Source organism: Hoplias malabaricus, chromosome 5 (genome assembly GCF_029633855.1).
Source record: "Hoplias malabaricus isolate fHopMal1 chromosome 5, fHopMal1.hap1, whole genome shotgun sequence".
NCBI lineage: Eukaryota > Metazoa > Chordata > Actinopteri > Characiformes > Erythrinidae > Hoplias > Hoplias malabaricus.
In genome coordinates, this window is record NC_089804.1 from 33,824,452 (window position 1) to 33,838,031 (window position 13,580).

At 39.3% G+C, this 13,580-nt stretch overlaps 1 protein-coding gene and 1 long non-coding RNA gene across 3 annotated transcripts in view; one reads left to right on the forward strand and one right to left on the reverse strand.

Moving 5' to 3' along the window:
• Window positions 1-1,297: 1,297 nt before the first annotated feature.
• Window positions 1,298-12,171, forward strand: LOC136697054 (myosin heavy chain, fast skeletal muscle-like). Of its 2 annotated transcripts, XM_066671931.1 has the most exons (39): window positions 1,415-1,514; window positions 1,681-1,814; window positions 1,918-2,074; window positions 2,360-2,387; window positions 2,581-2,686; window positions 2,765-2,857; window positions 2,959-3,022; window positions 3,158-3,256; window positions 3,351-3,454; window positions 3,540-3,678; window positions 3,855-3,973; window positions 4,064-4,213; window positions 4,292-4,462; window positions 4,542-4,848; window positions 4,976-5,043; window positions 5,133-5,220; window positions 5,323-5,440; window positions 5,528-5,651; window positions 5,805-5,941; window positions 6,048-6,303; window positions 6,372-6,614; window positions 6,774-6,950; window positions 7,044-7,189; window positions 7,288-7,378; window positions 7,462-7,851; window positions 8,083-8,209; window positions 8,295-8,413; window positions 8,497-8,693; window positions 8,768-8,951; window positions 9,029-9,194; window positions 9,285-9,409; window positions 9,697-10,005; window positions 10,086-10,289; window positions 10,377-10,502; window positions 10,588-10,758; window positions 10,861-10,965; window positions 11,046-11,141; window positions 11,784-11,915; window positions 12,151-12,171. In XM_066671931.1, exons 1-39 carry the CDS (start codon window positions 1,430-1,432, stop codon window positions 12,169-12,171), a joined length of 5,676 nt encoding a protein of 1,891 aa, XP_066528028.1. In that variant the 5' UTR covers window positions 1,415-1,429. The 2 variants fall into 2 exon arrangements, with proteins under 2 accessions (XP_066528027.1, XP_066528028.1); XM_066671930.1 differs by lacking the exon at window positions 12,151-12,171 and having other exon boundaries at window positions 1,298-1,498; window positions 1,671-1,814; window positions 4,967-5,043; window positions 11,784-11,933.
• LOC136697070 (uncharacterized) overlaps window positions 11,793-13,580 on the reverse strand; it is a 33,038-nt gene continuing 31,250 nt past the window's right edge. The window contains exon 3 of the long non-coding RNA XR_010802672.1: window positions 11,793-11,907. This is a non-coding gene — a long non-coding RNA (uncharacterized lncRNA). The remainder of the gene's footprint in view (window positions 11,908-13,580) is intronic.

Below are 13,580 nucleotides of genomic sequence, written 5' to 3' on the forward strand. Positions count from 1 at the left end.
AAGTGTCATCTATTAGGGTACACTGGTATTGTGTGGCTTCTAACTGCTTTAAAGTAGGAATCTATTTTTCAGAGATTTTTAAAGCTTTTTATTGTTTTGATTTTGGTCAATCTGTGCTGCACCCATAATATTAAAGCTTTATTTTATTTTAATTCTGCAAAACTTTAAGTCACTTAATGTTATTAAAATAGCAAATTATTTTTATGTTTGTAATAACTGCCATATGCCCAAATTAAAGAGCTTTAGTAAACGAAAGCTACTGGCATTAATTTTACTGTGATGTATTTCTATTTAAAAGAGGAGCAGAACAACACACACCTGTCCCAGTTCAGTTTAGGTGCAGAATGAGCTAGAGGATGAAGGTGCTGACATCGCCAGGTCCCAGGTCAACAAGCTGAGAGCCAACAGCAGAGAGGCTGGTAAAGTGATGAAAAGCAAATTACTTCAAAGCCAATACACAAAACATTACTTATAAATTTACTGTGTTGTCTTACAAAAAAAGCATTCAGACAGACTGATCAGTGATTTCATACATGCTGCAGGCAAAAAAAAACCCATGCTTTGAACATAAATGTATCTCTTTGTGATATAAATAGTTTATAACCTCTAAATGACCTCTTTCTTAGCTCCTCACACTCATGAATAAAGGGTGTAATTTTTACAGAAGCTACTGTATGTGAGTACTGATTTAATTATTTATATCATCTGAGGTGATGTAGGTGTAAATGTGACGATGTCCTGCTGCAGAACATCAGCATCTACAATATCAATATGACACAAAGGCATGCCCTTAGGATTGTCCCTAAGAGGACAAACACCATATGTAGCTCAACTGTTCTGCTGATCATTAACACTGCTATATAAGAGGCTCCTTCATGCACTGAGACTACACCAAGCACCCAGCACAGGTGAGAAAGTCAGGGTGTCTAGTTTCTTAGCTTTGTTTAAAACCTCCTTTTTATTTATTGTTTTCTATTTCAAACAAAATATCTCAATTATTTTTATTATTTTTTCCTAGTTCCCACGACTGGTGGCTAATCTGCAGTTCTCTTGATTTGGCATCAAAGAAGGTACAGTTTTAGTTTGGAAATTGTGCTGAAATGTTATGATTTAATATAATATGGTTTTATTTAACTTTTTTGTGAATCTATATTTATTAGTGTAGCAAAATTGTTAGATTTTATAACCCTATGTAAACAATAGTGGTATACACATATATGACTTTACCAGTTGAAAATATACTACTATTACTATTAATTAAGTATGTCTATATGATCTGACCCAGTAAAACATCATCATGGGGGATGGAGAGATGGAATGTTTTGGACCGGCGGCCATTTACCTCCGCAAGCCAGAAGTGGAGCGGATTGAAGCACAGAACAGACCTTTCGATGCTAAAACTGCCTACTTTGTGGCTGAGCCCACCGAGATGTACCTGAAAGGCACACTGAAGAATAAAGGGGGTGGCAAAGCCACTGTCGAAACCCTGTGCGGCAAAGTATGTAAGATTAATAGTTTACACATTATAGTTCACAGTGTAGATTTTTTGTGAATGTAACTGCACATAATATATAATATAGACTGAGATATCACACGTTTCATGTATCACACAAAGGGTTTTACAGCAGTTTGTACTGGTGTGTAATACTGTAATGCTTCTTATTTCACAGACCCTCACAGTTAAGGAGGATGAAGTCTATCCCATGAATCCTCCCAAATTTGACAAAATTGAGGACATGGCAATGATGACCCACCTCCATGAACCCGCTGTGCTGTATAACCTCAAAGAGCGTTACGCAGCATGGATGATCTATGTACGTTTAATCAAGTCTGACTGAATAAAAGATAATATTTTATGCCATAGCTAACATCTGAAAATAATACTATTTATTATTTACAAGTTATTCACAATTTCAGACCTACTCTGGGCTGTTCTGCGTCACCGTGAACCCCTACAAGTGGCTCCCAGTATATGATGCAGTTGTTGTGTCTGGATACAGAGGCAAAAAGAGAATTGAAGCCCCACCCCACATTTTCTCCATCTCTGATAACGCCTATCAGTTCATGCTCACAGGTAATGTGTTAATCTGTTAACAGAAAACAAGGTTCATTTTTTTAAGATCAACATTAAAAAGCACATATTCCAGTGTTTAAACTCTCGTTACTGGTGATGTTTATTTTGGGCTTGTTTGGGCCCCAAACTTCCTTAAGTGTATTACCTGCAAGATGTCTCACAGGGTTTAGCAGGGTTAATTAACCGCGTAATCTGTTGTCAGTCATACCCTTCATATCTGTGTATACATCTGTGTCTATAAAATCTGTGTATCTGATTTTTCTTTGAAAACTTCTTTCTTTTCAGATCGAGAGAACCAGTCTGTTCTGATTACGTAAGTGCACATTCATATCAGTTTAATATTTCTTTATATGTTACATGCTTACAGTCACAAAAAGAATTATATAAAGTTTGACCTGATTTGATCACCTGTATAAAATGCCTTCCCAACTGATTTGTGTGAATAAAGATGGATGATGAAAAATCTCAATCAAAACTTTCCCACTGTTTACACATTCCATCCACAGTGGAGAATCTGGTGCAGGAAAGACGGTGAACACTAAGCGTGTCATCCAGTACTTTGCAACTGTTGCCATGACTGGGCAGAAGAAAGCAGAACCTGGAAAAATGCAGGTCAGTAAATCACCGTTTGAGGATTCTGAGAGAATTTGTGAGTGAACTCCTCACTGCAACAACTGCTGTCACCTCTAGGGTTCACTGGAGGACCAAATCATTGCAGCCAACCCACTGCTGGAGGCATATGGTAATGCCAAGACCATCAGGAATGACAACTCCTCTCGTTTTGTGAGTATTAACAAACAGTGCACAATCTCCTCTGAGCATAAAACAAAATATGAATGCCATGAAAATGAATGAATTTAATGTAAACATCTTTTGACTTCCAGGGTAAATTCATCAGAATTCATTTTGGGCAAACCGGCAAGCTGGCCTCAGCTGATATTGAAACATGTAAGTTCAGGCACTGCTGATGATTTCTGTCATTGTTCAAAGTTTTGTGAATTATGAAGTGAAAACTTGCATATCTGAAATGGTGGACAAAGCATGATTAGATGTCCCATAATATTAATGCCAGTGTATAATTAGATCTACTTGAAAAGTCAAGAGTCACTTTCCAGCTGTCTGCTGAGAGGAGCTACCACATCTTCTACCAGCTCATGACTGGACACAAGCCAGAGCTGCTTGGTATGAAACCTCAAATCGCTCTTTAATAGTCATTCATTGTAGAGGAGCTGTAACATTGTAAAGGTTATTATATCTAGTTATTCCTTTCACACAGAGGCACTGCTCATCACCACCAACCCCTATGACTACCCTATGATCAGCCAGGGTGAAATCACAGTCAAGAGCATCAATGATGTGGAGGAGTTCATTGCAACAGATGTAAACAAAATGTCTTTAAATTTCAGTGAATAATTTAAGATGTTTCATATTTCTTGGTCCTTAAATTTCTTTCCTCTGAACACAGACTGCTATTGACATCCTGGGCTTTAGTGGTGAGGAGAAAATTAACATCTACAAACTGACTGGAGCTGTGATACATCACGGCACTATGAAATTTAAGCAGAAGCAGAGAGAGGAGCAGGCTGAGCCTGACGGCACTGAGGGTAAACATTAAGATATTAATGATCATATATTTTAGAATCATTTAGAATGTTACATTTTAATAAATTATCTATTATATGTTATTAATGATAATATTCATAATCAACAATTATTGTATCTCATCACATGAACTGTGCTGCATTTATTAGTAAATAAAATCTTTCACTGTTCAATTCAGTGGCTGATAAAATTGCCTACCTCATGGGCCTGAACTCAGCTGACATGCTGAAAGCCTTGTGCTACCCCAGAGTGAAGGTTGGGAACGAGTTTGTGACCAAAGGCCAGACCGTGCCCCAGGTAATGTGCAATAGTGTAAGCACTAAAAACGAAAGGTGTTAAAAGCATAAAAATCAACACAATATTAATCCATACTTTGGATTTCTACAGGTCAACAATGCTGTCATGGCTCTGTGCAAATCTGTCTATGAGAAAATGTTCTTGTGGATGGTCGTGCGTATCAATGAGATGCTGGACACAAAACAGCCAAGGCAGTTCTTCATTGGTGTGCTGGACATTGCTGGATTTGAGATCTTTGATGTAAATATAAAACATGTATTTCCATCATAATCAAGTTGTATACATAATATGTACTAGAAACATTGTGTTCTGAAATAGTTCAACAGCTTGGAGCAGCTCTGCATCAACTTCACAAATGAGAAACTGCAACAGTTCTTCAACCACCACATGTTTGTACTGGAACAAGAGGAGTACAAGAAAGAAGGAATTGAGTGGGAGTTCATTGACTTTGGTATGGACCTGGCTGCCTGCATTGAGCTCATTGAGAAGGTGAGATTGCAGTCATTTTCAATTCTCTGTACCAAAGCCATTCCTACATGTCTAATAAACACCCTTTCCCCCCCATCAGCCAATGGGCATCTTCTCCATCCTTGAAGAGGAGTGCATGTTCCCCAAGGCAACAGACACATCCTTCAAGAACAAGCTCCATGACCAGCATCTTGGCAAAAGTAGCGCCTTCCAGAAGCCAAAGCCTGCCAAAGGCAAGGCAGAGGCCCATTTCTCCCTGGTGCACTATGCTGGCACTGTGGACTACAACATTGTTGGCTGGTTGGAGAAGAACAAAGACCCACTAAATGACTCTGTTGTGCAGCTCTACCAGAAATCAGCAAACAAACTGCTGGCCCTCCTGTACGCAGGTCATGCATCTGCTGAAGGTAAGGCCATCTTAAGCATATTTGCTCTTAAAGAAAAATTAGATATTCAAGTACTACCAATATTATTCAGTATTAAACTGCTGATATTATAGTTGTGAATATTTTTTATTGTAAATAGATGCCACAGGTGGTGGTGGTAAGAAAGGAGGAAAGAAAAAGGGTGGTTCATTTCAGACAGTGTCTGCTCTGTTCAGAGTAAGGTCCTTTTTATACTGAAATATTTATCGAATACAAGATGTTTGCATGCTTAACAGCACAAATGCTTACTTACTCAAACCCCACAGGAGAATCTCGGCAAGCTGATGACCAACTTGCGGAGCACTCACCCTCACTTTGTGCGCTGCTTGATTCCGAATGAATCCAAGACTCCAGGCAAGTTCACTTAATTTATACATTCAAGTTTTTAGTATCTGACATTTTAATAAAGAAAATGTAGAAATCCATTACATGGTGATATAACACTTATCCCTCTAGGTCTGATGGAGAACTTCTTGGTCATCCATCAGTTGAGGTGTAATGGTGTGCTGGAGGGTATTAGAATCTGCAGAAAAGGATTCCCGAGCAGGATTCTCTATGGTGACTTCAAGCAAAGGTCATGTCTTATTGATAATATTTCCAAAACTCAAACTAACTGAAAAATGAAAGTGAAATTGATACTGAAAAATAATTTCTGAAACAGATACAAAGTTCTGAATGCCAGTGTGATTCCAGAGGGACAGTTCATTGACAACAAGAAAGCTGCAGAGAAACTCTTGGGCTCTATTGATGTGGACCACACCCAGTACAAGTTTGGACACACAAAAGTGAGTGATACTTGTTAAATTAAAATAAATTTGTGCTGCTGGTTTGTTTACTTTATTGCTTAAGTTATAGTTTAGCACTTGCTCAATTTATAAAGTAATTCACAGAAGTGTATAGCAAAAAGTGTTCAGTAATCTTACATTGTCTATATGTAGGTGTTCTTCAAAGCTGGTCTGCTGGGTACTCTTGAGGAGATGCGAGATGATAAACTGGCATCTCTGGTGACATTGACTCAAGCATTGTGCCGTGGCTATCTTATGAGACGGGAGTTTGCCAAGATGATGGAGAGGAGGTATTATTATATTCAGAACATTAAATTGTAAATGTGTAAATTCAGTGAACATATAAACAGTAACATGATAAAGCAGCCTATTTAACTAGCATATGCTGAACTGCAGAGAGTCCATCTACACCATCCAATACAACATCCGCTCATTCATGAATGTGAAACACTGGCCATGGATGAAGCTGTACTTCAAGATCAAGCCTCTTCTGAAGAGTGCAGAGACTGAGAAAGAAATGGCTGCAATGAAAGAAAACTTTGAGAAAATGAAGGAGGATCTGGCAAAGGCACTGGCCAAGAAGAAAGAGCTTGAGGAGAAGATGGTATCACTTCTTCAAGAGAAAAATGACCTGCAACTGCAAGTAGCATCTGTAAGTATTTAAAAAAAGTTAAAAGTTTGAATTAAATTTGAATTATTAAATACCTCTCTTATTGACAGGAAAGTGAGAATCTCTCTGATGCTGAGGAAAGGTGTGAGGGTCTCATCAAGAGCAAGATCCAGCTGGAGGCCAAACTCAAAGAGACAACTGAGAGACTGGAGGATGAAGAGGAAATTAATGCTGAGCTGACCGCCAAGAAGAGGAAACTGGAGGATGAGTGCTCTGAGCTGAAGAAAGATATTGATGATCTGGAGCTCACCTTGGCTAAAGTGGAGAAGGAGAAACATGCCACTGAGAACAAGGTTAATACTTGTAATGCATCCTAACATCAGTTGGTATTCAGTGAAAACTCATGCTCAAAATTTATTTTGTAATATCTGTGTGATGAGAAAGAGATAAACTACATGTTTACTTAATCTACTGTATTTAATTTGCTTATTGTATTTACTTAATATACATAGGTGAAGAACTTGACTGAGGAGATGGCCTCTCAGGATGAGACTATTGCTAAACTTACAAAAGAGAAGAAAGCCCTCCAAGAGGCACACCAGCAAACTCTGGATGACCTCCAGGCAGAGGAAGACAAAGTCAACTCTCTTACAAAAGCCAAGACCAAGCTTGAACAACAAGTTGATGATGTAAGGCCTTGTAGAACAATTTTTATGAAAAAATATTAAATAATTTAGTCAATTTATGACATTCTAAAAATTGCTGGTTTTCATTAATTACAGCTTGAAGGTTCACTGGAGCAAGAGAAGAAACTCCGTATGGATCTTGAGAGAGCCAAAAGGAAGCTTGAAGGAGACCTGAAACTGGCCCAGGAGTCCATAATGGACCTGGAGAATGACAAGCAACAGTCTGAAGAGAAGATCAAAAAGTATATTGCTATTTGTAATACAAGACAAATAACTTGCCAAACTATGTCAGCCTGTAGAAAGAATTCAAATTCTTATCCCTGCTCCCTTTTCTTAACAGGAAAGATTTTGAAATCAGCCAACTTCTGAGCAAGATTGAGGATGAACAGTCCTTGGGTGGTCAGCTTCAGAAGAAGATTAAGGAGCTCCAGGTAATCAATTTCTGCAAAAACTACTGTGTATTACCACATTTAATGCAGCACATAGTAATAATGAAAAAATATTTTTCTATCAGGCTCGCATTGAGGAGCTGGAGGAGGAAATCGAGGCTGAGCGTGCAGCTCGGGCTAAAGTTGAGAAGCAGAGAGCTGATCTCTCCAGAGAACTGGAAGAGATCAGTGAGAGGCTGGAGGAAGCTGGTGGTGCCACTTCTGCTCAGATTGAGCTGAATAAGAAACGCGAGGCTGAGTTTCAGAAATTGCGACGTGATCTGGAAGAGTCCACTCTGCAGCATGAAGCCACTGCTGCTGCCCTCCGCAAGAAACAAGCTGATAGTGTTGCTGAGCTCGGAGAGCAGATTGACAACCTTCAGAGAGTCAAACAGAAACTGGAGAAGGAGAAGAGTGAATACAAGATGGAGATAGACGACCTGTCCAGTAACATGGAGGCTGTGGCCAAATCAAAGGTCTGTTCATGTTATATAATAAAAACAGAAAATAAGAAAGTAATTAAAGGTATACAAGAGGTTGGCTGAAATATCTCATATTAAATACCACTTTAAAACAGTTCCCCTTTAATACCAATGATTCAGACGACACATTGAATGGGATGGAGGTATTGTGTATGAGATAAAATAAAAAAATGTTCCTTTTATGGCCAGTAATTCCATTATATTTTTTGTTGCTTATATTTCTAGGCAAATCTGGAGAAGTTGTGTCGTACACTTGAGGACCAGTTCGGTGAACTCAAAGCTAAAAATGATGAGCATGTCCGTCAGCTGAACGACCTGAGTGCACAAAAAGCCCGGCTGCAGACTGAGAATGGTAATTAAAGCCAGGTCAACTAAACAGGTAAATACAAACAAAGATACTGCTTAACATTCCTCAAATGATCCATATTTTTTCCAAGGTGAATTTGGCCGTCAGCTGGAGGAGAAAGAAGCACTTGTTTCTCAGCTGACCAGAGGAAAACAAGCGTACACGCAGCAGATTGAGGAACTCAAGAGACAAATTGAAGAGGAAGTAAAGGTACTAGTATACTTGTTTAATACACATTGCACATGTAACCAGTAATCCACTGCAATTTTCATCAAGTGTATGCTACATTTTAGGCCAAGAATGCCCTGGCTCATGCTGTCCAATCAGCTCGTCATGACTGTGACTTGCTCAGAGAGCAGTTTGAGGAAGAGCAGGAGGCCAAGGCTGAGCTACAGCGTGGAATGTCCAAAGCCAACAGTGAGGTGGCTCAGTGGAGAACCAAATATGAGACAGATGCCATCCAGCGTACTGAGGAGCTCGAGGAGGCAAAGTACGCATATGTGTAAGAAACATATTTGATAAAGCTGCAAGATACAAATGTTAATTTACCTTTGGCCTCCTCAGGAAAAAGCTTGCCCAGCGTCTACAAGATGCCGAGGAATCTATTGAAGCTGTAAATTCCAAGTGTGCCTCTCTGGAGAAGACCAAACAGAGACTGCAGGGTGAAGTGGAGGACCTCATGATTGATGTTGAGAGAGCCAATGCTTTAGCTGCCAATCTTGACAAGAAGCAAAGAAATTTTGATAAGGTGAAAAATCTACTTTGTATATTGATTGTTCAACTGGTCAGTTAGATCAGATATTTAATTTTATTCTACATTTTCAGGTGTTGACAGAATGGAAGCAGAAGTATGAGGAAGGTCAGGCTGAATTGGAGGGAGCACAGAAAGAGTCTCGCTCTCTCAGCACTGAGCTTTTCAAGATGAAGAATGCATACGAGGAAGCTCTTGACCAGTTGGAGACCCTCAAGAGAGAGAACAAGAATCTGCAGCGTATGAGACTCAGAAATTAATAAGTACAGATTAGTACAGATATATTCAAAAAGAATAAAATAAAAAATAAAAAAATTCTCATTTCTGCAGAGGAGATCTCTGACCTGACAGAACAGATTGGAGAAACTGGAAAAACCATCCATGAGCTGGAGAAGGCAAAGAAAACTGTAGAGGCTGAAAAGTCAGAAATCCAGACTGCTCTTGAAGAAGCTGAGGTGATACTGTAAAGCTGCATTCACGTATTAACTCTGGAAAATATCGGGAAAATCAGGTCTAGGCATTCTGTACACTGATTTGTACTAGGTGGATGGAAGTAAAAATTCTGGGTAATGTCTAGTACAGCTGCTATGGACATTTGTGTTCAAACGTACAGCTCCTCCGGGTAAAGTCCAGAAAATATTTTGTGAAAGGGTCTTAAGTAACTTCAAAATTAAGTGCAGAATTTGGGTTGCACTAGGTTTCTAATAATTTAACCTCACGATTACATGCTCTCTGTTTCCAGGGCACGCTTGAACATGAAGAGTCCAAGATACTTCGTGTCCAGCTTGAGCTCAACCAGGTGAAGAGTGAGGTTGATAGAAAACTGGCTGAGAAGGATGAGGAGATGGAGCAGATCAAGAGGAACAGCCAGAGGGTGACTGAGTCCATGCAGAGCACTCTGGATGCTGAGGTCAGGAGCAGAAATGATGCCCTGAGAATCAAAAAGAAAATGGAGGGAGATCTCAATGAGATGGAGATTCAGCTGAGCCACGCAAACCGCCAGGCTTCTGAGGCCCAGAAACAGCTCAGGAACGTCCAAGGACAACTCAAGGTATATTTATTGTTTTTTTCTCAATTTGATAAATTTATATAGATTTAGAATTAGAATAACTGTGAATCCCTTCACACAAGGATGCTCAACTGCACCTTGATGAGGCTCTCAGAGGACAGGAAGACATGAAGGAGCAGGTTGCCATCGTGGAACGCAGGAATAACCTGATGGTGGCAGAGATTGAGGAGCTGAGAGCTGCACTGGAGCAGACAGAGAGGGGCCGCAAAGTGGCTGAACAGGAGCTGGTGGATGCCAGTGAGCGTGTGGCACTGCTGCACTCTCAGGTTTGTCCGGATAGTTTTTAAGTTTGCTGTTCCTTTTACATTCTTTAACAAATCACCGTAACATTTTAAAATATTCTCTTTCAACAGAATACCAGTCTGATCAACACCAAGAAGAAGCTTGAGGCTGATCTGGTGCAGATCCAAGGTGAGGTGGATGACACAGTCCAGGAGGCAAGAAATGCTGAAGAGAAGGCCAAGAAGGCCATCACTGATGTGAGTGTTCACCTGCATAGATAATTTACCCATATAAATAATAATGAAAAATCCTAAACCGAAATCTACATGGCCCATACACTAGGCGGCCATGATGGCAGAGGAGCTGAAGAAGGAACAGGACACCAGTGCTCACCTGGAGAGGATGAAGAAGAACCTTGAGGTTACAGTCAAAGACCTGCAGCATCGTCTGGATGAGGCTGAGAACCTTGCCATGAAGGGTGGAAAGAAGCAGCTCCAGAAACTGGAGTCTAGGGTATGCTACTGTCTTTACACAGTTCAAATGTAGTTTTATTACAATAGTTTAGATTTCATTTAACTGATCAGTTCAAATCTAACACAATATACTTTGTTACAGGTGCGTGAGCTTGAGGCTGAGGTTGAAGCTGAGCAGAGACGCGGTGCTGATGCTGTTAAAGGAGTCCGTAAATACGAGAGGAGAGTGAAAGAACTCACTTACCAGGTAAACAATAACTCAGTAACATAAAGAGTATAACATAATTAGTTGTGAAGCAAGCAAGTCTACATTAACTCATTTTTTAGACTGAGGAAGACAAGAAGAATGTGAACAGACTGCAGGATCTGGTGGACAAGCTGCAGCTCAAAGTGAAGGCCTACAAGAGACAAGCTGAGGAATCTGTGAGTGTGTCTTCTATAAAACATGGTTTTATTGTCAAAGTCAAATGTCATTGCCCCTCTGTACTCAACCCTTCTGTGGTAGTGAAAAAAACACACACCCACATACACATAATTAAACACATTGTGGCCAACAACTACCATGTGCACGCACTAGAGGCAGTGAGCACACATACAGCAGTTAGGGGTTACATGCCTTGCTCAAAGAAACCTTAACTGTGGATGCTGAGGAACTAATGCAAGGAAGAGAATAACTGAATGAAGAAAACATACAGATGATGTACTTACAAAGATGTACAGTTCAGAAATATTATGCCAGAAAATGCCTTTTTATTTTGTGGAATACAGTGTCATGATATTTTGATATTTATGTCTTAAGCTCACTCACCATGTAGTGTATTCTCTCAGACTTATTTACAACAATTAAGCCAAAAGAAACATCACTGTTCACAATTTTTATGCCAGACAATTCATAACAAACACAATGTCAGCTAAATGTGAACATGTGTACATAGTTATGACATTGAATGAATGAATTAATTAATGAATTAATTATATAATTTTGACATGCAGCCAAAAATGTCATGCATAACAATTCTGCACAAACTGTACTCAAACACTAAAATTGCTTTGTCTCACTCATAGGAGGAGCAGGCCAATACTCACCTCTCCAAGTTCAGGAAGGTGCAGCATGAGCTGGAGGAAGCTCAAGAACGTGCTGACATTGCTGAGTCCCAGGTCAACAAGCTGAGAGCCAAGAGCCGAGAGGCTGGAAAGGTAAATTCAAGTCAATAAAACAAGAATATATTTTAGCTGAACATTTTCTATTGAGTATAAAAACATTTATTAAAATTAACTCCTTGCTAAAGGCTTTTGTAGTACTAAATATTACTTTTGCATAATGCTGAAGTACAGATGACACACCTGTGGCATCCCTTACAGTTATAGTCTGTCTGACACAAATACATTTGTTATGCTGATGTTTACTAATAATTATATGCTCTTATTTTAGGGTAAGGATTCAGCCGAATAAAGCATGAAAAGGATACAAGACATCAGCGAGCCAGCATATAATATGTAATTCCTGTTATTTGTCCTTGCACAATTTATTCAATAAACTCCAATGTTACTGTTCTCAATTATTTATGTTTTCACACGAATGTCTGTATCTTGACTGATCAAACATATACATGTACATAAGTAAGACAAATTATTGCCTGTATAAATGTAAAGGTGTTGGATAATGAAGAAATGGGCAGCATGGTCACACACCAGGTAGTATCGCTGTCAAAGAGCTCCAGGGTGTTGGAGTGTGTGGGTGAGTGTGTGTCGCCCTGTGAAGGACTGGCGCCCTCTCCAAGGTTTGTTCCCAACTTTCGCCAGTGATTACGGGAGGCTCTGGACCCACCATGACCCTGAACTCGATAAACAGTTACTGACAATGAATGAATGAATAATGAAGAAGAATTACATGAGTCCTGGGGACCGGAAACTCTTGAAGCCCTGGGAACCTAAAGTGTCTTACTGATTACATAAATCTGACTCCTCATGGCCCCCAGTGTTATGGTATAAAGTATATCTTCCTGAAGTCTAAAAAATGCCTGTTGTATTCCACGACTACTGATCTCCTCTCAATGTAGAATGGGCAGTCTTAAATGAGTAAATCTTGTGTCAGTTTTACCCTGACTAATCACAAGGCTAACGTGGCTCCACCCTCTCTTTAATCTGAGCAACCTGGTGCTAAAGCTAAGTTATTAAAGTTTTAAACCCAGGTCTGAAGCTTAATACTTGAGGGGAAGTGTTTTCCAAAGTAAGAAAAGACCAGAAACACACTCCTTTAACTGCAGACACACACACATACAGCCCTACATGCTGCCCTCCCACCCCCACTCACAATGTTAAGATATGGCTTAATTTTGGGTTAAAGTGTACAAGTTTTGTATTATACACAAAATAGCATACAACAAAAAGTGTTCTCTGGGGAACTAGTAACACCAAGTTCTTTTAAATGAAAAAAGAAGTGCGCCAGATTTATCAAAACTAAGAGCGGAAGAGGACTGGCTGCTATATTTGTGTTTATTCCTACTTGTGTACAGTCTACTGGTAATATATATGTATATGTTATTTTAATTAATCACATGCAACAGATTCTGGATTTTCAGACTTGTAAGCATTAGCCATCAGTAAAGATACATCACCTTTCATTGTGAGCCTGACAAATGGCATAATAAATGCACACATAATTTCCATGTTTCTTATGTCTTGAAAGTCAGTGTTTAATAAGTTTTTGCTTGTCATAGTGTGAAATGAGTTACTCACATATACTTACATTTGTTAAAACTGATGATTAGAAATATCTAGAGACTCACATCTATGAGCTGAGGACAAGTGGATAAGAGCTGATTATTTAGTACCATTAAATATTATTAATTTCTCATCATT